Genomic DNA, 24,595 nt, shown 5'->3' on the forward strand with positions numbered 1-24,595 from the left:
AGAAAACTGACTGAAGCTATGTTTCCATCCACACGTTTTTATCCGAATTAAGTGATATTGAATGAAAAATGCCTTATAGAAACAGTAAAATTCGATTTAATTTCATGAATATCGACTCAAATGAAATATGTTCGGTCTCATCGGATTTTATCTTGATCGATATACAGCTTATGTGATAAACGCTGATGGAAACGTTATTTGCCGAAGAAATAATGAATTGCGATTAAGTTTTAGGTCATTTTATGGTTGCAACCTGCCACAAAACAAAGAAGAAGAAGTTTTAGTTAATTTCCGCCCAGTATTTCCGCTCTGTTTGCACACATGGCGGGTGTCAACAAAGACAGATGTAAGTGGACGAACAAGGAGACGCACTACCGGGAGTGCCGACACAAATGTCCCTTATGATGCAACGATCGTCTACCACAGCCTGTAGTACGATTGATGGCCAGCCCTTTCTATTGACTAAATCCCTGTAGCCTTCAGCAGGGGGTCTAATGCGGACGTGAGTCCCGTCTATTGCGCCATACACCTGTGGCACAAGGTGCGCTCTGGAGTTACGCAGCGAGATATCATGCGCCTCATCGACTCCAGGTATACATACCTTGGCATCATCCTCGTTCCTATGGCATTGCACACGGCGTAAACACACCGGTGCACGGTGGTTTTGCTGACTCCAAACGTTTCGCCTACCACTCTGTACTCTGCGCATGTAGCCAGTTTGTAGAGCGCAATGGCGATACGCTTCTCGGTTGGAACCGGAGGGCGATAGCTTGCGACATCTGGGAAAAGGAAAAGAATTACACAACAGGTCAAATGTTGTCTTGGTCATCCGAAAATGCTTCAACCAAAGGGTTTCCGTGAAGTGTCTCTGAACCATGATCTCCCAGAACTGTTTGGAGCGCTGTCGTTCCCACACCACAGGCCGCCTCCGTTGTCGTCGGGCATTTACGTGCATCTGCATCTGCATCATCACAGCAATGTGTTGATAGCGTTGTTGTTTTCTTATCATAGCTTGATATGTCGCTATCAGCTGGCACATACGCACTGTTACAACTTGTGCAATATTGATCATTTGTTGGTAGATGGCATGATCCATTTTGTCTAGCAAAACTTTGTTCGCAAAAGTTAGCTTGAATGTTGTGCGATTCAGTGCGAAAATGAATGGAAACACCTTAAGATGTCTAAAATCAATTCGATATTCCAATTTGATCGCAAAACAGCATGTGACATCATTACGCACAGGTTTTTATTCGCTTTAAAGCCGTTGGATGGAAACACACTTTCACCAGCTTTATTTGCATGAGTTTTTTTACCGAACTTCAGATAATTCGATTGACAAGTGGATGGAAACTTAGCTTGAGTCTGCTGATGAAGACAGTGTGCTATGACCGAACGCTCCAGAACAGCTACTAGACCTTTAGTTGAGATTGTGTTGTCAAATGATTTACAGCTCTAAACATAGAGGACAGGACAATCCCTGTCTCCTAGAAAATTGCGTTCCCATACAACAACACTGCATACTTAATTACGTTTCCAGCGATCTGCGCACGTTGTGAAACGATCATTTTAAAAACGCAGTTAACGTTGTGAATTAAAACAAAACTACTTTGTTAGGTTCAGGAGTTGATGCATAGACTGTATAAGTGAAGTCAAAACATCTGGATTTCCCCCTAGTGACCGGCTGCAGTATGTAGGTCATAAATCCCGCCGCGCAAACTAAAAAATCAACGTACACGTCAATTTTTTTCCCCCAAGGATGGTTTGTCATTTTAGGTAGTGCTGATCATGATGATGTTTGTTCAAGTGATTAGTTTGGTTTGTATTAGTTTTTTGATGCTATAAAAACAAGGTGAAACATCATGATTGACAGCCGTGATTGACTCATGATTGGATGGACGGTGTTTGGGCGGGCCTTCGATAATGCGGCCGATCACTACTGTGCAAACTCTGGTTTCAAAATTACAAGATGGCGGCGTCCATATCCGGGATATTTTGGCTTGACTTTTGTACAGTGGGAGGAAGCGGAGACATGTCCATCTTTCAGTCCATCTTTACATACAGTGTTTGTCAGGTTTGGGTTCAAATAAGAAAATTAAGTGTGTAAGTCAGGGGTGTCAAACTCAGTTTCACTAAGGGCCACACTGGAAAATGAGAATCGCATCAAGGGCCAGACATGTACGGGTTTATTGACATGCTTTTATTTAATCCAAAAAGTTAAATATCTTTGACTGTATTATTGCATGTCTCGTATAGTCTTCTCACTCACAGTTTGGTCGACATACAGTCCTAAAAAAGTCAGCAAAAATGTTCTTAGCCATCATAGAAGAAAGCGCCCAAAAACGTTGAAAAAAACAAACAACAAAATTTATTGTAAACCAAAATTGATATGCGGGCCTGATCAAAATCTGCGAGGGGCCCGCGGGCCTTAAGTTTGACACGTGTGGTGTAAGTATTATGTCTGTTTGTCCCACGCATTCACCCCGACATCGTCCCTGCTAGGACTTCAATTAGAAACTTATTTGTGATACATCAAAGACAAATGTAAGATATGTTTCCCTCGAAAGAAAATTGTTGTTGTATGAAAATGTAAATGTTAGGAGACAGGACTGGACAATACACATATTGTAATACGTAGAAAATAACATTACCTTTAGATTACATACACATGTATGTCATTTTGAGGTGCTTTGTTTCTTCAATTCACAATTGACTAATCTTTGTTTAATCCTTTTTTGACATCAGCATTCAAATGTTGAATGTAAAAAGACTTCTGCTCTCCTTCCAAAGTACTCTCCCAATGCAGTGTCTTTGGAAAGGAAACACGCCGCTCTCCTGTCTGCCACTTTTAAACAAACATGTAAGTGTAACCCTGATCGTGAGGAGAAGATGACTTCCTGCTCGCTGCTCAAGCCGTACATGGAGAGGTTAAGCTGGTCTGGAGAAAATCCCATTCACACCTGGCTCAAACGCTCCACTGTTCAGGCCACAATGGGAGTCTTTCTTTCCTTCATGTGACACTGAGCGTCCGAGGTCAGCAAAGTTCAGAAAGCACATGATTTTTATTTGAAAATCTATAAATTGTGAAAATGAATGCCCCTGTGTTTATTTGTGCTTCACTCCGCTCTCAAGCCCAGAGGCCTCATTCTGCTTGCCAGCTGCCAACCTATTAGCACCCCACAGAAACCCTAACAGTGCTGCCATGGGCCGGCTGTTTGTTTGACTTAGTCATATTGAATTGAGACACGCAGACTTGGTGGACGGGAGGCGAGAATGGGCATTGACTCAATTTGAAGGGCGCACTTGTTAAATCTCGGGCCATCTTGGCCGATGTTTAGACTGGGAACGAGTTCCAAACTTTTGACTCTGGTCTTGGACGATCCACTTGTGGGTGAGATCTGTATTGCTGAGATACTCAGAGGTCTGAAGCCAAGCTTTGCATTCTTTCTGGACCTCAGTGCTGACTTGCAAATTCATTTAATGGAGAGAGCTTGAATACACATTGAAAAAGACAGGAGCTTCTAAGCTTTAAGGACACTGAAATGTCCATCAATACATGAACATCCTTAAATTGCCAGAATGTTTGTTAATGTCACTGAAGATCTTATAAGGCCATCAAGTCTTTGTGATTGTACATTGTTATTTAAGTGGTCGGGTCCCCCAACATATTTATCATTTCATTTTAGTGGTATCTAGCCATGCAGATAGGTTTGGTTTTTATTTGCATACCATACATAGGGTTTGAGATATCTGCCTCTGCTTTTTTTCATTCATTCAAACCTTTATTTAACCAGGATAAAAACTCCTTGAGATTACAAATCTCTTTTACAAGAGTGTCCTGGCAAGTGGCATCAGCGTGGTTTCAAAATAAATACAAAGACAATAACAAATAAAAAAGATAGACACACTTTCACTCATCACATTCAAACAACAATGTCATCATAAAAAATCTGGGTCCTAAAACAATTTAAAAACAATGACAGACAGACTGCCTTTCTACCAAACCAATTTAATGGAAGTGAATGGAACTAATTACTGTGGAGAATTCAAAAACCAGTCCAGTTTCACTGGAATCTGCTCATCAGAATTAAATCTAATCTAATCATTAACATGCACATTCACACACCGATCTCGGGAGCAATTTGGGGTTCAGTATCTTGCCCAGGGACACTTCAACATGCAGACTGGAGGACCCGGGGGTTGAACCTTTGAAAACTTCCAATTAGTGGATGACCCACTCTACCTCCTGAGCCACCTAACCGTCTTTGAATAGAGACTGATTTTTTGTTCTTTCTTCTGTCTGGGTACCATACATGTCTGTGCAAAATGAAGTGCCAATCCATCCTGTACCATCATCAGTATGTTCTGTTATAGATTTGTAGTCTCCAAACCTACACATTTACAGTGTGAAGGTCCATATGGCTTCACTCAGATCTTATGATCCAAGATCTAAGCCAGGACCCAAACTAGAGATGAGCCGATACCGATACCAGTATCGGTATCGGCTCCAATACTGCCTAAAACGCTGGTATCGGTATCGGGAAGTACTGGAGTTAATGCACCGATCCGATACCACGTAATAAAGCCCTAAAGAAAATCTACGTTAAAGTAGTTTATTTATGTTCTTTTTCTGTTATAACTGACTATCAAACTGCATAATAAAAGTCAAAATCATTGTTTGTGTTTGTTCATGTTTCGCAAAGAGTTTAACCTGAGCCAGATAGAAATCATATCACATCCATACAGGGATAGTAGTATACAGTTGTTAAAACATAATCAAATATATATGACACATTGGTTTCGGATTGACGACGTTCATGTATCAGAATCGGTGTCGGGAAGCAAAAAATGGTATCGGGCCATCTCTAACCCAAACCTGAATCGGGTCAAGTAGGGTCCTGACGTATTGCAGTGAGTCTTGAGTCTGTCTATACAGTAGGTTCATATGTCTAATACCCAAGTGGATCCCAGCGGACTCTCTGTCAGCTGTGATTGTTGTCATGCCAGAACAAAGGTGTTTTCTGAGGCAGACATGTAAACTGTGAAGTGGATCTCAGAGGCTGTTTTTTAACCCTGCACATAATACCAAAACTATTTGCATAAGATATCACAAGGGTTGAATGATTATTTTTTGTGTAATTTGTATGATCTGACCCTTTAAGCATTTTAAGGTTACTGGCAAACGTGGTGTTTCAGTGTTCAATTGCTGAGTTGTGCCTAAATGCACAGCCACTATGTTCAATTTTCCATCCAAATAAATGTCACACAGCTGAATCTTCATCAGAAAGGCCAAATATTGTTCCAGGCAGCTGCAAGTGTATAGTTTGGAGCCCCGCACAGGAGGAATCTGTCTTGTAAACCGATATTGCAGCCCAGTCATGACCTCAGCCTCCAAGTATGAATTCTCAGTTTGATCCGTGGGTTTAAAAGCCCGGCTTTCCTGGATAACTGAGGCTAATTATCATGTGTCTCTGTGGAAAACAACAGATGGATAAAAGGGGATGTGCTCTCAAAGTGTCAGCATTACTGCTCAGTACTTACATATAGTATAGTATATGTATATTATACATACAACTGTCAGTGTGTCAGGTAACAGATGCCCAGTGCTCAGCGTTGTGTTTGCATTATGTAACTTTTGAAACTATCAAAGCATGGTTTGGCTGTGTTTTCTACCTCACAAGTCAGTGAAAGCACCGCTGATCTTTTATGTGGAACTTACTCCTCAGGTTTCACTGAATGAACTCTGTGCATGAACTACAATAAACCCAAACTCCCAATGTGCCAAATAATGTTATTCCCCTTTCGTTTTTCTACAATTTATTTTCCTTCTCTTTCTTTCTTCACACTTTATTTCCTCTTCTCATTTGATTGTTTCTTTCTTCTGTCCCTTTTTCAGACTATATGCTTTTGATTTTTCTCTTCATGTTATGTATTGTTGAATAATAGTAGGGAACCCAATATGCAAAGCTTGAGGGTTTTCTGGGTTTCCTTTGCATGTCCTTTTCATTTATTTATGTCTCCTAAATGTATCATTGTTTTTTTTTGACATGTGCTAATGATTTCTGGTCTTAGCCTATACTCCAACAGATGCATCCAAGCTGTTATCCAGCAGGCCTTTATGAGTGATGGCCTTATGATCCGGATGATGTACACAGTGACTCAAGTCATACAGATGGCAGGTGGTCTTGTACAGCAAAGCGCTCCTGGCGTCCCCCTGGGGGGTAGTAGGATGTTTAGGGGGGCCTGGTCCCCCCCAGGGTCTCAGCTGTGAATGGGTTTAAGTGATAATAGCTCCCACTCTTCTCCTCCTTTAGCTTTAAATAGGCGTGGCTTGTTGTAATGTAATTGAAGTTGCGAGGAGCCTTTGCATCTACGGCTTACGTGAGACATACATGTCTTACAATTCTTAAAGATTATCTATGCCACTGACAAAGTCATGACACTCATCTGAATGGGTTGGCCATTGATTAGTCACATTTCCTGATATGGTGAATTTTCTGGAAATTAAACTGCGGAAAAAAGCCAGAATGTTTTTGCCAAGCCAGCAAACTAAATACCTGAAAAGAAAAGTCAAGGTACTTCATTTTATGACAAATATTCTGCAACTCCAGTTACCGTAAAGTTGCCCTGCTCAAATGTCTTTTCCACAAGACATTGACATAGAACAAAATGAATGATGGTTGATTTCCATTTAGCTCCTTTAATTCCAGGGGACCTGGTATTGTGCATGCTGGCTCATTGAAACAGTAACAAGCCATCGTTATAGTTACACCTGTGCTTTACCTACCTTTACAAGTCAGAATGGTCTGCCATGGTCCAAGAAAGGCCTTGCCCTGTTTTTTCTTGCCCCTATCTTTATTGAATACTGTATTTGGAGCCCATGGGTGGAGCGAGGAGGGGCTTTTGGGCTTCCAGCTCCAATTTTTTCTCAAAAGCCCCGAATCTTTTAGTTTTTGTGTGTTTGTATCATTTTCCCTCAGTCTTTGACTGGACCGGCAAATCAATGGAGCAAAAGTTCTGGGGAAATATCGCCATCTATAGGTCCACCTTAACGTTGTCATGGGGGATGTTCTTTACTACTGCTACGCTATTCACTAAAGAAATCTAATAAGGGCTGCAACTAACGATTATTTTTTTATAGATGATTAATCTGTTGATTTGTTTGGTCCATAAAATTGTGAAACATGTCAGTTTTCCAAAGTCCAAGAAAATCCCAAAATGTCTTGTTTTGTCCACAACTCAGTTTTCTATCACAGCGAAGTGAAGAAACTAGAAAATTAATTTAAGAAGCTGAAATCAGAGAATTTTAACTTTTCATAAAAAAAAATCCATTATCAAAATAGTTGGCAATTAATTTAATAGTTGATAGCTAATATTTCTTTGCACAGTATTGAAGACTACATTTACTTGGCATTGTTGAGGATCCTTGATTTGCAAGTAGAGCAGTCCAGAATATAGTATGGATTCAAATTTAGCAGTTTGTCAGCTAAAGTCTCTCTGGACTACCAGCATAGTGTAAGAAAAATGATTTCAAGATTAGTGAACACCAGATTCCTACACTGCCCTGTTAAACAGAATTTTCAATGGGGGATAATTTACTCATTAGTTTGAGAGAAGACTTTTGGAATTATAAAAAGCTAACTTGGCAATTTATGTAAAAACAATGAATGATGTACTCTGGGATGTAAGGATACTAGATGACCCAGCATTTTGGGGATGTTGGCACACGTCAAGTGGCATGTCTGGGTCTAGCTCCATTTGACAGTTACTAGAGCAGTGTGGCGAAGGAATGTATTACGACTAAATGTTAACGAGGGAAAGACCTTTTGCCGCTCTTTATAGCAGGTGACACAGCCATCTGGCCCTGGAGTTAAACATTTTCCCCATGTGAATTAACCTAGAGTCTGTGCTCAAAGGTGACACTTGAGAGAAAGAACTGGGGAAAGCAACTTTAAGCTTAGAGCAACCTCTAGTGGTGATCGACATTAGAGACAAGTGAGCAAATTTCTGGTCAGAACCATTTAATTAGAGGCTTTAAAACAAGACATCAAGTAAAAATCAGTTAAAGTATTGCTGTACATTTCACACATTGTAAAAAACCCACACCCATGGCCCCCCCTTCTTATTGGTGACCTCTTAAAGCATGCCACAAGTTTTAAATGTGCAGCCAATTGGCAGCTGTTACATTAAGCTATAAGAATAACTTGTGCAGGGACATGCGACTTGGCATAAACAGTCAGCAGCAACATTTGTGTGCAGATAGTAAAATATTGTGATTGAGGATACCCAGTCAAGATTTCAGCCAACGTCAGCAAGTAGTGCATTAACAAACTAAGCGTTGTGAAAATAGTGAAGGGTCGCATTAGAGAGGAAGTCATTAGTAGCCGACTGAATCTCGTGGAGTAAATAAGTCTGATAAGGTGACATGGTTCCAAGACTGCCATTTTGTGTGAGCTAAGGTCTGGAGGGCCAGCTTTCAGATAAAAAAAAAAGGAAATAAAAACCAAACTTTGAAGTCCGTAAAAGTAAACACTATTTCAGTTTGTTAACAAGCAAACAGCATGGTCCTTGTATGCAGCAGCTCCTTCGGTCACATTAAGTTACAACTGTACAAATTAACACATGGTGGCAAAAACATCTCATCTCCTCACTGAGCGGGCTGCTTTGCAAGTTCCTTCACCATTGAAGACTTGAGCTGTGAGATGGTGGCAATCCTCATCTGCTTTGAAGTGGAATATTTGCCTTTGATTGCCTGCATGTTAGAGAAAGACTGAGTTAGAAGAGCATCAAAAATTAAGATAGCCAGACCAAGTTGAGTGATATGGCTTCTGGTCAAGAGTTCAGGGAAGTGACAAAGCGTGTTACTTACCAAGTGCTTGGTCTGACCATCGTTCACCTTCACAACATTCTTGGCAATGTGTGCCATCACAGGAATCAAGCTCTCTGCAGTGTAGTCCATGTAGTGCTGCAGCGTCACATCCTGAGGAGAGAGATTACAGTTCAACATGTCCTACTTACAGCACTAAACTAGCCTTTTGTTACAATGCAAATTCCATGTTACTTAATAAATTCCTGAGTCAAACAAGTCCAGATCAAGATTAGATATTTTGTAAGCCATCTTTAAACCTAGTGCATCATTTTAAAAGTTGCTTTAAAAAAAGTGGTCACAATTTCCCACTTTAACCAGTCCTGATCAAAACTACCCAACATTTAGAATGTTAACCCTTTAAATTCCAGTTTTGCATAACATTTCTGTATAAGCCTACTAGATGTATTTTTCAGTCTGGGATAAGTCAATTGGCAACAACCTTTGTGATGCACTGTGCCAATGCTCCATAACACAACAGCAATATCCAAAGCGGAACCAGGAAAAGATTGGCACATGTGGTGGAAAAAAAATGGTAAAAACTACACCCAGTGTGCACCAGGCTCCAAGATTAATTGCTGTGGGATCAAAAACACCTTTGCCAAAATGTATGCCATTAACATTACCAAGGCACACAAAGGTTAGACATCCCACTTGGTATTTACTACTTTTACTACGTCTGTGTTATGTTGTATGCAGCCTCAAACCCTTTCATTCCATATTATGCTTTAAGCCAATAGCTTAAATTTAAAAAAAGGCGATCTTGAGTAGACAGGGAAACCAGAAGTTACTTACCCATTCGCCAGCATCCAAGATCTTGAGGGTAAGAGCCAACGCAGCACTCGCCACCATGGAAGGTGGGAAGTGAACCATGTCATAGTCAACCATGGTGAGCTCCAGGAGGTATTTTGCCAGGGTGTGTTGCTCAGCAGTTACCTGAGGGGAGACAAGTGGGGATTAGATGTTAGCATCTGGGCAGCTGATGGCTCACTGAATGAATCTAGGTTTTGGCTGGTTTTAAGATGCAGCTACGAACTTCATAAATCTTTGAGGCCCTTCTGAGAAACTGCAGGGGAAGAGGGCGGCCTAGTTGGAACTTGAGCGTCCGGAGAATAGTCATCTCCATGTCCCTGATCTGGGCAGTGGTGTAGGCCCTGTCCGTCACATAGGCGAAGTCCGAGATCTCTGGGGGATACATCTCCTCGTATTTGGAAGCAAGGAACATGGCAGTCACGCCGACCAGCTGCAGCTGCTTCTTGGGGACTGGGTGGTCCTGTTGGGTGCAATCACAGGCACATTTTAGAAACTGGGGTGGCATGTAGAATGTCAGTAGAAGGCCAGGATGTTTTTTTTAAGCTATAAAATAACTGTTTCATGCAGAAGAGGTAACTGATACAGTCACTCACCTGAAGAAAGCGGTCAATGACTCCCACAGTCATGTACATCGTCTCCTGCAGGAGACGGAACTTTAGGCTTACTTGCACAAGCCAGTCAATGAGAATGGCCCGCATGTTACCAGTCACCTCCCGACCCTGCAGATAAGCAGGCCTGACGTTCTGCTCAACCTGAGGAGACCAGAAACTGGTTAAACCCAAAAGTGCATGTGGGGCAGAGGGATACCAGATAGATTTAGCATTTAGAATTGTTTCACATGCCTCAAGCTGTCTGAGGTACTTGTAGATGTCCTTCACGTAGTCACTGCAGAGCATGGGGTTGTCATAGTCATCAGCATCCACATCCCTGACAGCGGTGTCGAGAATGACATCAGAAAAAGCCTGACAGAGGTCAGCAGGAGCACAGCCAGAAGTCTCCATTGGAGTGGGGGATGCTGGTTCAGGGAGAACCTGGAACACCCAACATTTGAGTTCAAACCAATGCACCACACCCAGCAGACATTTATCTGGATGGCCAGATAGCTGTTGCATACAACTCACCTCGGGCTCAGGTTTAACAGGAACAACCTTTTCTTGTGGTACAACTGCTTTGATGACTTTGGTGGTCTTTTTAGTGGGCTCAATCTTTTTAGTAGGCTCCGTCTTGACATTCTGAAATGGAGTTCAAAATTTCTCAACAGTAAACCTCGGGATTCCACTAAAATGTGGATACTTCTAATCATCCGGTCTTTGAATGAGCCCCCCCCCCCAAAAAAAACTACAATGATCTGGGGCACTTTGAAATTTAAAGAGCATTTTTCCAAAAAAATATAAATGCACCCCTACAGTAGCTACTTAATCAAATATAAGTGCTTGCATTTAAGGCAACGTTACTCGCACTGGACTGGTGCATTTCCAAATGGTTAACATCCTTTTGCTCTAACGTTACTACATTTAGCGTTAGGCCTTATATGGGCACAGCTGTTACTCATTTTGTATACAACTTCAACGTTAAGGTTTTACTTACATGCAGACACGAAAATCCCAAAAAAGATACAATGTCCCAACTCAAGTGTATGAAGTTAAGCCCACAAAGCATTAGTTAGCTTTTTTTTGCATGGCTAACAGTGCGTTTGCATTGTAGTACTATGAATTGACCTTTAGATATTATATAACGTTACTTCATTTTCCATCAGGAGGTAAATTACGCTCACGAGATTTCATAATTATGTCACATTCTTACCTTTTTCTGTAACGTGACTTCTTTGTTAACTGCGAGATTTCCGATTTCGCCCAGCGCCGCTCGAGGCTTGGTGGGACCAGCGACCGAGCAGGCCTTACCAGCGAGGTCAGTCCTGGTGGAAGCCAAGCGGTTCTGCAGTAAAGAAAATTAAAACACATTCAGCGTTAAATTACACTGCATGTTATTAACAATAATGGGTTGCTCAGTTTTTAACGTTAGTGGAACTCCTATTATGGAACGGTTGCACGAGCAGCCCCCACAGCAACGCACGAGGGCATTTAACATCATAGTGATTTTAAATTACAAACATTAAATAAAGACGCATTTCCAGTCATAGGCAACAAAAGCAGACATAAAAGACAATAAAGTACGTACTCTGGTTACTCGTAGAGCCATTTCGAAATATGCGTTGCTTCAACACTAACCACGGACAATCGTAATGGAGAATGATGCAGAGTAGTTTTTAGGGTTCGGCGTCCTGGTTTAAATCCTCGCTCGCTACAAGCTGATTCGCTGGGTCCGGAATTCTCCGAGCATCTGATTGGTTGAGCGCATCTGTTTCAAATGCGTCCCCCGGACAACAAGTGGTCACGTGATTTAGATTTTTTTTTGTTTCCTTCCTTTTCCTGTTACGTCTTGCTTATTATTTTTCATACTTTCTTGATTTGACGTACTTTTTAAATTGCTCTTTCCACACACGAACAAATTAACGATACACGTTTACATGCTCAAAACAAAACAAAGAACTGTGCTGACTTACTATATATAAAAAAAAGAAAAAAAAGAAAGTGGACGCAGTTAGATGAAAAGCTAGTTTACACAATTGTTGGCTTCAACAGTTATTACTCGGAACCATAGACTGTGGTCGGACCAAGGCTTTACTTTTTCGATTAATTACCCCTCCCCTCGAACACCAAACGAAAACCATAGGCTGTGTTCAATAGGCACTTATACAGGCTATGGCACAAACACTTTAGACATCAATGCCCTGTGCATTTCTATTTTCCTATGTGTTTCTGACTGAAATGTATCCTACCAAGGCACCCAAAATGTTCCCAAAACAGAGCTATTCTGCTGCAAAATATATCTTTACATTATGCACTTTGCAGCTATATATTTGTGTTCAGGGGCTCAATGTGGAACCCCTTACCCACATAACTCAAAATGCTAAAACTATGGCCTCTTTATCAAATCAATGCCTGTGCTTTGATAGTTTTATGTATTTTCTTTGAGTTTTGTGTATTTCTATAAATGCTATTTTTTTGCTATGTGGCATTAGTCCATGCGAAATACTTCATTATTATTTTATTTACGTTAAAGAAAAAGAAAAATTGTAATTGTCATGTCCTACAAATTATTAGCACACCAGACTTAGTATCAACAGACAGGCCAGTCAGTATTAAAGGATCCGGAATTAAAAATCAAACCAAAAAAAAAAATTATGATCAGGACATCCCTGCTTTTGAAATACTCACAGAAGCTTTTGCTTTTGGGCCCCCTGACCCCTTGTAAAGCTACAAAGATTCATTGATTAATCAATTAGTTGTTAATTATTAGATTAACTGCCAACTAATATTATCGATTAATCGGTTTGAGTTTTTTTTTTTTTTATGAAAAAAATAAGAATTGTCTGACTCTAGCTTCTTAAATGTGAATATTTTCTAGTTTCTTCACTCCTCTACTACTACAGTAAACTGAATATCTGAGTTGTGGACAATTTGAGGACATCATTTTTGGTTTTGGGATACACTGATCGACATTTTTCACAATTTTCTGACATTTTATAGAACAGACAATAATCGATTAATAAAGAAAATAATCATCAGATTAATTGACTATGAAAATTTACATTGCAGCCCTAACCTCTTGGGCCCCTGAACCTGCCCTGTGCCTAGGCTTGTTCAGTAATCCATCCATGTATCATGGTCCCATACTCCTAGGACTGTTCATTTCACTAACCAGTCCATGGAAGGATACAGTTGACAAGACACAGGTGACAGAACAAAGTACAGTGCTGGAATAGTGGACTAAGAATCAGTTCAAAAGTGAACGTACAAAAGTCTATGGGGAAAGCTGGAGCTTACGAGGAGCATATGAAGGCAACACAAACGTGTTTTCTTGGATCTACAGACTGTGTAGACAAGACCCTTCCTGATTACATGAACATTGATTTCTAACTAAGTAACATCGAGGTCGAAGCTAGGGTTGGTTTATTTGGTGGAAGAGAAGAAGCAGGTTTACGGTCTTGTTTACTGCCTGAAAATCTTTTGTGGCCCCTAACTTCCAATCAGAGGATCACAGTTTCCGTGACGTCCACCGGAAAAGAGAGGACGCAAACGCAGCACGTAAAACAAAATAGATGCCACCACAAATCAGCGACAGAGGACGTCAAGTCGTCTGCGAAAGTAGCCACCAGTGCTCCTCGTCGGAGTGGAGTTATATTTGTAAAAGACTGGAAACACAAACAACGACTCACCTAGACGGCCCTAGTTAGTTAGCTCCAAGATCAACTGAGTTAACGTTATTCTGTCAATCCAAAAAAGTTTCAAGAAAAACCGACGTTTCTCAGACTAAAGGTAAGTTAACTGGTGAAACCATGGCCAGCTAGCATACGGGGTTGTTTAGGGAAGTTTCTGAAGTGAACAGTGACACACTTACATAAACAATATTAAAGTCACATTTTAAGCTGTAACGTTAAGTGATTAACGAAAGCCTTGACGTTAACGAAAGTTGAGTAGGCTAGCGAGGATTTAATACGTTTGGTTAACACGTGTCGCTGAAAACTTTTCTCAAACTGCGAGGTTGTAAATGAGATACAGCGTTTAGCATTTTATAGCAACTAACGTTAGCTTCTAACGTTAACCATTAACATAATAACAGCATTATCATCGAGGTTTCTTGTTTGTATTTTACGACACCGACCTGTCCACGAACTAAAAATAAAGACGACCTGTATTTAGCTTGGTCGGCAGCACCACATATATAAAGTTATCTGTGCTGTATCTTGTTGGCTAACGTGACATCAAGGTTTGACGATTATTTGATTTCCCTGCTTAACAGTTTAGACATACGCACGTATTTTCTATGGTAATACTCGTAAAGGGACATTGTTGTAAGTTATTGTAAAGATGTCTGTGGTGGGAACATAAACAAAGAACCTACAAAGCAAAGGCAACAACCGTGCTAACAGTTTTCAGATTTAGCTAACATCTAGCATGCTAACATTAGCAAGATCACGAGAATCTGCTCACACGGTTGTTGTGGCTAACCACGTTAGCATACGAGCAATTAAACTAAACCCTATAGAAAGAAACTGCGATTTGGTTGCCCGTCTTTTAACTGGAAATGTTTTTTACTCGATTCCGATGTGATAATGTTCACTCTGCCAGGTGCCATGTAGCATAGTTTTTGATATAAAGACATTAGCAGCAGCCATTAGCTTGCTAGCATGACTCAGTGGATTTGTAACGTTAGAAGTGACTGCTGTGGCCCAGTGTTTGTCACAAAGCAGCCGAAGACTTTAGCCGACATAAATTGTATTGATTGCTTAAACCATTTCCATTGACTAAATCTAAGTAGGGATGAGGTTACTGAGCCTCGGGCGAGTTTGACCTTAGCATGTTGCCAGTACCACTAACGTTAGCTACATCTTGGGGGTCAGTGAGTGATTTTGGCTTTTGTCTCACTCAGTGGTAAATGTGCTCGACTCTTTATGCGATCTACAGGTGTTGTGCCGAATATTGTACTCCTTTCAGAATCTGTGTAGGATTTGGCATTATCTGTCTCGTAATGTGTTTTCTCCCTTGGGTTAGAGAGCTGATGATATCTCTGATGGGGAAACCTACTCTGACGAGGATACACATTTTTGGCATGATACCAGCTATTTACAGGGCTCGAGAGGTTGTCTATAAATAGATGTGCTTACAGCCTTACTGTATTGAGGTAGCTTGAGAGTGTGCACCTCTTAGATCACATTGCATTCCTGTGACAGTGGAAAGTCATCATACACAGGTCCATGTGAGGCTGTAGCTGCATGGAACACTGCACACAGGGGAAGGTGCAGATGGCAGCAGTGTAGTAATGACCGTTTTGGGGAGAGAAGGAGGCCTCAGATGCAATTCCCCAAAACCTCAACTTTGTAATGGGATTACTTCTCTTTCTGGTTACCGCATGTTTTACCAATGATTATAAACAGTCTTCCCTTCAAGTGATATTCTAACAACTTCCTTTAATGTAATCATGAGGCTGATGTTTATTATATTTACTTGAGTAACTTTGGCTTGAGAAGAGGGGACCTCTACCCTATGTTTAACTTTAAGAAAGCCCTAACTATTTCAAAATTAGCTCAACTTTCTGTTTTTAGACCTACAAGTGTTAAAAGGTATTGAGGTATGAAACACAGCCCTACATGTCCTTGCTTAAGTAACACGATTATCAGGTTTTAATATTTTTTTTGTATTCCTTTTGACTACTGATGGAATAACTAACTGAAGAAAATGGCATCTGTCTCTTGCACTATGTTTGACCTTGTGCAAATTAGAACATCATGTGTTGTTGGAGCCATTACACCACTTTGTTTAGTTTTGTTTATACACCACGTTGGTTATGCTAATTAATCTGCAGTTTTATGTTTGAGCACTGGGTGGAGCATTGCCTTTTGGGAAAGCATAAAGGTAATCAGCCAGGTGTGCGTGCCATTGTTGGATTTGTGAGCAAAAGAAAATGAATGGAACTAAACCAGAAATTAAAAGAAATGGACTGTATTGCTTGTGCGACAGTGAGCAGGCCGTCAGGAGAATAAATGGGTCACAGCACCGAAATGCAGACAGATTGTGGACATTGATTATGAAATTAAACGTTGTCAATATAGACTACTAAAACTATTAACTGCTATCAATCACGATATTACAGGGTTTTCACTAGATTTTGAAGGTTTAGGCGCAGCACCCAATCGTTTCTGGGCATCACTCGAGCTGAATCAATCTAAAATCAATGTAATAAATGACTTTTCTCAAATCCAATGATTGTAGTTGGTCACCAGTGGACTTCTTTAGCAAGTTTTGTCTTTAACATTTTTGAGTGTTATTTACATATTATCTGCTCTAGTTTTTCCAACATTTAAGTCACATATAATAATAATAATAATAATAATAATAATAATAATAATAATAATAATAACAAGAATAATAATAATGGTAAAAACATGATGTGAAATGGCATATTTCTTTTATTGAACATCATAATATTTTCTTGAGGGAGGACCCCTAATCCCCCCCCCTGCCAAATACGTGTACTTATGTCTTCCACAAACCTAGGGAAGTCACTGTACCACCACAGCACCTCAATTTCCAGGCAAGTCAGTGTCTCAGTTTAAGAGAGAAGACACACCAGCCTGATAATCGGGCGTTGGACCGTATGGCCTGGTCCGTGACTCAAGTCTGTTCGGTGTGTTCCGTGCCGTCGGCCGTCCGAGGAGCCGTCGGCCTTCATTTGGGCCGACCCGACATGTTCAGTCGGAGACAGGGCAGTCGGGACTCACCTGGAAATGGGGAGCGGATGAGCTGCTCAAAATCTGACGAAAATCTTTTAAACTGACCTTTGTCAATCTGAAATGAAGACAGATTCAGAAACTGCATGGCCTATTTCTCGCTTAAAATGTTTTCAGAAACACGTTTTGGTGAACTATTTTAGTACAATATGAGATCGTATTCTGAACAAGCCGCCATGACAGTCTGGCTGTGAATTTCCCATAGACTGTATATAAGAATGGACCAACAGATCCCGTTGCTCTGGACGGAGACCAGAGAAGGCCGTTAGAAGCACTTTTCCGGTGAGCGCTGAGTGTTACTGCGCAGCCTCCAACTGAGAGAGACGACGTAAATGTGCCGTGAGCAACGTGTCTGAAAGTTGTAAGTCTTCTGGTAGCTGTGCCAAGAGAAATCTCAATCATTCCGAATATTGCAGAGACGGAGAGCGTAGGTATATGTAAGGAGATAACATAGGCACAGGCTAATTATTGATCACTAAAATGATAGTTAACATTAGTAATTACACTTAAACAGCTAATGTGAGACGAAACTGCCTGCGCGCTTCTCCTGTACTATACGGTAATTCCTCTACTATGCGACAGTAAGTCGCGTGGTTATGACACAATCGTTAGCCTATTTTTACAAAAACGTCTGCTACGGAGCCATAACGTGAGGTACAAGGTAATGGAGCCTTTTATACATTGTCGTGTTTCTTTAGAAATAAACAATGGACAAATAGTCTTTAAACGCTTCAGATGTAAAGTTATTCGCTGTCAAAGTGACGTCAAAATGAATGGCAGTCAATGGGATGTTAACGGGGGGTGATCGCTTTGTAGCATCAAAATGGCGCCATAGGAGGTTTGCGGTCCGAGGAGAGGCGTTACCCCCCTTGGAATTTCCGGAGAAAAAAGAACCACGTGACACGTTCGTCCAATCAGCTGCCGGTTTTCATTTTCTGGGAAATAATCAGACTGTTAATGGAAACAATACAGAGCAGCGCCGCCTGCTGTTATGGAGACGTATTACGTTTTGCGCACGCGCAGAGCGTTAGTAAGTCGGCATCGCCTCAGTGTGTTCTGAGGCATTTTTTGGACCTCGGGGACCCGACTGCCTTTTCTGCCGACGGTCGGCCCGTCTGGTTGGTGTGTCAGGGCCCTAACAGGTTGTTGAGAACCTTCCCATCGAGCCATCTGAATAGTTTTATGAACAACTGTAAATGCCTTATTCTTTTAGCCACTTCTAGGGATGACTAATGTCTTTGTGCTACGCCCCGTATTACATTGTACTGAGTATCTTTGTTTTGTGTCCCCAGGTCAGCTCACCAGGCAGCAGACATCACCATGGCCCAGGAAACCAATCAGAGCCCAGTTCCTATGCTCTGTGCTAATGGCTGTGGTTTCTATGGCAACCCTAGGACCAATGGCATGTGCTCCGTGTGCCACAAGGAGCACCTGTCAAGACAGAACAATGGAGGAGTCGGTTCTATGAGTGTTATGGGTAAGATACTGCTGTGTCCGTCACAGTTTTTAATTTCTTTTTTTATGTTTTGTTTCCACGTGCACTTAGGAACAACTCCCAGCCTCTGTATCTGACAGTAACACACGTTGGAATTTTTTCCCCTCAGGCAGCAGCAGTGGCCCCACAGCCGAGGCTTCTGCCATCCAGAGGTTAGGGGCCACCTTGAATAATGCTGCGGCTGCTGCCGTGGCTGCTGCAGAGGTGGCAGCTGAGGCCGCCGCTTCTGCTGAGGCTGCTGCCTCCGTGGCTTTCAGGTGAGGGGATCCAGCACGGTAGAAAATACTGCCTTCAAACAGAGCTTGTGAGGTCACCGTTTTGAAATGGGGAGTTGGGAACACAATATGTACTCGACGTCCAAGTGGTTTGAGTCCTGACCTGCGTACACTGTTACTAGTTCATCACAACTTCCACGGCCACTGACAGTAAAGGAATACGTGTCACCAAAAACCAGCACCGCAAATACAGAAAGACCCCAACTAAAAATCAGCTTTCAATATATGTATTCAATCAAGCAACGCAATATTGGTGTGTGTGAGTGTGCATGTGACAAGTACAGTCTCAAGAGTGTAATTCTTTTTTTATTGTCTCATGTATCCTTTGCAGTGGGGTTTCAGCTACCAGATCTGTAACACAACAGATGACTGAGATGAGTCTCTGCTGTGAGGAGAAAGGAGCATCAGGGAGCAACGTGGAGCTCACAGAGCCAGGTGATTTGGATTTAGTCAATCAGTACCGTGATTTTATAGATGTAATTCATATGATTGGCTTAAAAACAGGCATTTCTATCTGGTTATTTTAAGTATAAACTCTACAAAATGTACCACATCACAATACACATTAACACTAATATAAAATTGCACGTATCTTAACATTTTGATTGATTCTGTTGATGACAGTGAGAGGTCCTTTACTGAGTTAAGTGTTGTTCTTGTGCGTCTCCAGTGTTGACTCAGCCCACATCCTCAGCCTCTCATCCCTCCGCGGCTGGCAGCAGGGAGTCCAAAGCCCCGGAGCCCCCAAAACCCAAGAAGAATCGCTGCTTTATGTGCCGCAAAAAGGTTGGCCTTACAGGTAAGAAAAATGACACCGATAACAGTTCCAATGCCATTAGAAAATATCACCACCAGTCACAGGTTTGTTTTTGTTCTTCTGGGTCAAGTTCAAGCTGAAAACATTAACTATTAACATAATAACAGCATTATCATCGAGGTTTCTTGTTTGTATTTTACGACACCGACCTGTCCACGAACTAAAAATAAAGACGACCTGTATTTAGCTTGGTCGGCAGCACCACATATATAAAGTTATCTGTGCTGTATCTTGTTGGCTAACGTGACATCAAGGTTTGACGATTATTTGATTTCGCTGCTTAACAGTTTTGACATGCGCACATATTTTCTATGGTAATACTCGTAAAGGCACATTGTTGTAAGTTATTGTAAAGATGTCTGTGGTGGGAACATAAACAAAGAACCTACAAAGCAAAGGCAACAACCGTGCTAACAGTTTTCAGATTTAGCTAACATCTAGCATGCTAACATTAGCAAGATCACGAGAGTCTGCTCACATGGTTGTTGTGGCTAACCACGTTAGCATACGAGCAATTGAACTAAACCCTATAGAAAGAAACTGCGATTTGGTTGTCCGTCTTTTAACTAGAAATCCATCACAATCTTCTGCAGCAAATGTAAAAATGACACATTTTGCTTGAGGCAGCAAAAAGTCAAATAGGAGAACAAGATGAGTTAAAACTAGAACCGCCAGGCTCTTTAGGGTTTATCTGCCATGTCCGACCCTCAAGAACACCTGTATCCTTTTTTTCCCGCGACGATCGGCGTAATCACTCTCAATCTTTTATAGCGCTGCGTTTCCATCCTTATAGCAGCAGGGACGTTACCTGTCTACCTCTTCACTGTCAAATAAAGGCCAAAAATCTTTAAGAAGTTATTGATTTCAGATTTCAAGTTTTTTGTGGGTTCTTAAATTTGTTTTACAGAACGTCCTTGCCTAAAAGATCCCGCAAAAGGCATCAGTTAAGTCCAATGGCTAAGTGTTGTTACTTATTTATAATGTTGATATATGCCTTTACTATTCAGTCACTTCAAAATATGATGACTTTTTAAAGGTCCCATGGCATGAAAATTTCACTTTACGAGGTTTTTTTTTTAACATTAATTATCTCCCCCAGCCTGCCTATGGTCCCCCAGTGGCTAGAAAGGGTGATAGGTGTAAACTGAGCCCTGGGTATCCTGCTCTGCCTTGAGAAAATGAAAGCTCAGATGGACCAATCTGGAATCTGCCCCTTATGACATCATAAGGAGGAAGGTTACCTCCCCTTTCTCTGCTTTGCCTGCCCAGAGAATTTGGCCCGCCCATGAGAAAGAGAGAGACATCATGGCTTGAAAACAAGCAAAGCATGGCAGTTGGTCAAGGTCACACCCCCACCCTCCACCTCCCCCCCCCCCCCCCCTCTCTCTCTCCTCCTCAATAGCATTTAAAGCTACAGACACAGAAATGGCACATCCTAAGGAAAGCTCATTGTGGGACTGGCTCTAGTGGCTGTAATTCTGCACCAAGGCTGAATTTCGGGAAAGAGACTTCAGATACAGTATCAGGGGACCACTAAGGTCTATATAAAAGAGACTTCAGATACAGTATTAGGGGACCACTAAGGTCTATATAAAAGAGACTTCAGATACAGTATTAGGGGACCACTAAGGCCTATATAAAAGAGACTTCAGATACAGTATTAGGGGACCAGTAAGGTCTATATAAAAGAGACTTGAGATACAGTATTAGGGGACCACTAAGGTCTATATAAAAGAGACTTCAGATACAGTATTAGGGGACCAGTAAGGTCTATATAAAAGAGACTTGAGATACAGTATTAGAGGACCACTAAGGTCTATATAAAAGAGACTTCAGATACAGTATTAGGGGACCACTAAGGCCTATATAAAAGAGACTTCAGATACAGTATTAGGGGACCACTAAGGTCTATATAAAAGAGACTTGAGATACAGTATTAGAGGACCACTAAGGTCTATATAAAAGAGACTTCAGATACAGTATTAGGGGACCACTAAGGCCTATATAAAAGAGACTTCAGATACAGTATTAGGGGACCACTAAGGTCTATATAAAAGAGACTTCAGATACAGTATTATGGGACCACAAAGGCCTATATAAAAGAATCCAAAAAGCAGCATGTCATAGGACCTTTTAAGGTGAACATCACGTCGCATGTGTGCCCAGATGTCCAGATGCCGTTGTGAGCTCTTGTGTTCTCTACTTGACTCGGTCTGTCCTCCTTTTCAGGTTTCGACTGCCGCTGTGGGAATCTGTTCTGTGGACTTCACCGTTACTCCGATAAGCATAACTGTCCGTACGACTACAAAGCTGAAGCTGCCGACAAGATTCGCAAAGAGAACCCCGTGGTCGTTGCCGACAAGATCCAGAGAATATGAAGAGGACGCTGTTTTACTTTGAACACTGGGAGCGATCGGCTTTAAAAAAAAAAAAAAAAAAAAAAATGGACTCGACCCCAACCTTCTTCCTGAAGGACCTGTTTTTTTTTTTTTGTTTTTTTTTCTCCCGTCGTTTGTTACACATTCAAGACATTTTCCCCTAGTGCATGAAAAGTTCACCTATATTTTCAGCGTTCATTCTTGTTTGTATGAGTTTATCAATTTTGGAGGGTTGTTTGTGAGGATGGGGGGGGGGATAAGATGCTGTTGACAGCCACGCAGGCTGTTTTGTGATCCTCCGGAGATGGCTTGAACTCTGCCTGGAATGAGCTCGGACACCTGGGCCTGTTTGGACTCTCCGACTTTTACTGCTGATGGCCGATGGTGCCATCTCCGTCGTGCTTGCTCTCTGCTGGCTTGAGTAGCAAAATGGATTTTGTCTTTTTTTTTTTGGTTTTTGGCCTCCACCTAACTCTGTGAGGTTAGAGTTTAACCCTCCTTACTTGTCAGACTTTGCGTCCCTGGTAAGTTTCATCAACCTGAAATGCTTCTCTGTGCCGCTGGAATCTCATCTACTCTGCCCCCCCACGCCGCGACACACAGCTCAGACATATTGCTAAAGAGACTTTAAAAGAAGAGACTTTGTCGCGAGCCCTTTTCTTGCTGGCTCATATTCTTACCCTCCTGCTGTGTGCGTGTGCGCGGCACTAGAAACACAACGTAGTTTGACAGTTTACTCGTTTCTTCTGTTGATCTCGGGCTGAATGCTGTGACCCGCTCTGTACCCAGGCTCTGGATAGCAGGCGTTTCGACTTCCTGCTTTTTACGTCCCTCAAAACCATCCGCTGAAGTCCCAGGACGATTCACGTCACCTGGCAGTTTAATGTTTGTTTTCCAGAAAAAAAGTGGTGTGTATGCTGCTGTGTGTTTGTTGTATGACAAGTAGCCTAAACTTGTATTAATGTTTGCCTTTAGAAGGGTTTAGCTCCACTAATATTTTCATCTTTTACTTCACTATTGAATGATTTCCCCTTTTTTGTTGTTTTTTTTTAAAAAAGAAAATGTGAGCTGACAAATTCACAATATTGGGAGTGTTGGACTGTTGCATACTGTGTATTGAACATAAGTGTGTGTGTGTGTGTGTGTGTGTGTTTGCAGGAGTACATGTGGACGGCTGGCGTGTGAGTATCGTATGAGGTGAAGTGGTTGTGTGCTGTGGTGACTTAGACCTGTGGTCGTAGGTTATTAATCATTTTCCGTTTTTTTGATTTTTGGTCTGGCTGCTTAATCGGAGTGTTTTTGTTTTTTTACCCTTTAGTTATGCAAGTTTGTACAAACCTCTTTATTTATATACTGCAGTGCGCGTAATCTTCCAATAATAAAGAAAAAAAATGTATGATGTAAATAAATTATGTTCACAAATATAAAATCAAGAATTCTCCTGTTCTTTATTTTTAATATGCCGCAGTTCAGTCTTAAATGGTAATTGCTACTAGCTTATTTTTTTTGAAATTTAAAGCTCTTCTGTATGGTTCTACTTTATATAACGTTACTTTACAGTGTCCACTGTCAATGGGAAGAAGGTGAGAAGTGTAAACAGCCTTCAGCTGGTTCATGTGACCAATCGGGCGTTCAGTTACACACTCCATCTGTTTTAAAGTGATGGTTCGGAGTAATTTCACCCTAGGGTCCTTTGCACCATGACCTTGAGCCAAACCCCCCCCCCCCCCCCCCCAGAAGCTTTTTTTTCCCTTGGTCTAACATTAGGCGAGTTAGTGTTATCAGCCGAATGGCTTAGTGCAGGCGCTAATGGAACCAAATGTGTATCTCGTAAATTACCCCACTAATAATGTCCAGAATGGTACCAAACTTCTACAGTAGTACAAATAGGTTCTGTACTCATTAAACGAGGCATTGGAACGTTTAAGTATACCAGGAGTTTATTTAAATAGCACTTGCCTGATGGCTTCTACTCTCTGCTGCTAGCTAGCTAGCTCTCCGATTCTTCTCCATTAGTTGTAGCTCCTCGTCCGTGTATTCAGGCTCGAATAGGGATCCTGCACAGAGCACGACATCTATTGCCGGAAGAGCCTACCGGTAAAGTAGTGAAGAAGGAGAAGGAAGCGAGAGAACAGAAGAAGAGATCAGCGAAATGGCATAGTTTGAGCTTAATATCGAACGCGACGATGAGTGGCTCAATTTCGAGGGTCGCCTATACCTATTCGAGCCTGAATACACGGACCCTAGGGTGAAATTACTCCGAACCGTCCCTTTATTGCAGCCTTTTTGATTTACTCCCTATCTTTTTTTGACCATTTTGAAGATTTGCATCATGTGACAATAAGCCATCGATTATCAATCACAAATCTCTGTGGGTGTACAAATTTAACATAAAATAGTAAAATGCCCAGCATACACGGATCATGACAAACTATGAGTTTTAACCAGGGTTTGTCAAGTAAGAGACACGTCTAATAATGTCAAGAGTGTCAGAATCCAATTTGTAGGTATATATGTAGGTTATGACACTTGAATGAAACATAAACCAAATTTCCGTTGAACAGGGTTCAGATGTTGGGTGAAGCATCCAGCTGATATTTCCA

General features: G+C 41.4%; 2 protein-coding genes across 3 annotated transcripts; one reads left to right on the plus strand and one right to left on the minus strand.

Annotated features, from left to right (window-relative positions):
- Positions 1-8,001: 8,001 nt before the first annotated feature.
- ccnb1 (cyclin B1) lies at positions 8,002-12,049 on the minus strand. Its single transcript, XM_031277530.2, has 9 exons — positions 11,855-12,049; positions 11,480-11,611; positions 10,798-10,908; positions 10,519-10,707; positions 10,270-10,428; positions 9,900-10,136; positions 9,659-9,799; positions 8,867-8,977; positions 8,002-8,749 (listed from the first exon to the last, which is right to left on the minus strand). The coding sequence occupies exons 1-9, from the start codon at positions 11,873-11,875 to the stop codon at positions 8,645-8,647; spliced, it is 1,206 nt and encodes a 401-aa protein (XP_031133390.1). The 5' UTR covers positions 11,876-12,049; the 3' UTR covers positions 8,002-8,644.
- A 1,710-nt stretch (positions 12,050-13,759) lies between these two features.
- Positions 13,760-23,425, plus strand: LOC116034790 (AN1-type zinc finger protein 5-like). Of its 2 annotated transcripts, none has more exons than XM_031277533.2 (6): positions 13,760-14,055; positions 18,320-18,504; positions 18,632-18,779; positions 19,129-19,232; positions 19,468-19,596; positions 20,522-20,711. In XM_031277533.2, exons 2-6 carry the CDS (start codon positions 18,348-18,350, stop codon positions 20,560-20,562), a joined length of 579 nt encoding a protein of 192 aa, XP_031133393.1. In that variant the 5' UTR covers positions 13,760-14,055; positions 18,320-18,347; the 3' UTR covers positions 20,563-20,711. The 2 variants fall into 2 exon arrangements, with proteins under 2 accessions (XP_031133393.1, XP_031133392.1); XM_031277532.2 differs by lacking the exon at positions 20,522-20,711 and adding an exon at positions 21,844-23,425 and having other exon boundaries at positions 13,763-14,055.
- Positions 23,426-24,595: the final 1,170 nt, after the last annotated feature.

The sequence above is a fragment of the Sander lucioperca genome, chromosome 14 (genome assembly GCF_008315115.2).
Source record: "Sander lucioperca isolate FBNREF2018 chromosome 14, SLUC_FBN_1.2, whole genome shotgun sequence".
Lineage (NCBI taxonomy): Eukaryota > Metazoa > Chordata > Actinopteri > Perciformes > Percidae > Sander > Sander lucioperca.

Coding starts and splice junctions, on each gene's coding strand:
- ccnb1 (XM_031277530.2), bottom strand. CDS start 11,875: ATGGCTCTACGAGTAACCAGA. Junction 11,612..11,854: donor TGGCTCTACGAGTAACCAGA/GTACGTACTTTA, acceptor TCTTTACTGCAG/AACCGCTTGGCTTCCACCAG. Junction 8,750..8,866: donor ATGGTCAGACCAAGCACTTG/GTAAGTAACACG, acceptor TCTAACATGCAG/GCAATCAAAGGCAAATATTC.
- LOC116034790 (XM_031277532.2), top strand. CDS start 18,348: ATGGCCCAGGAAACCAATCAGAGCCCAGTTCCTATGCTCTGTGCTAAT. Junction 18,780..19,128: donor GCTGCCTCCGTGGCTTTCAG/GTGAGGGGATCC, acceptor TATCCTTTGCAG/TGGGGTTTCAGCTACCAGAT. Junction 19,233..19,467: donor CGTGGAGCTCACAGAGCCAG/GTGATTTGGATT, acceptor GTGCGTCTCCAG/TGTTGACTCAGCCCACATCC.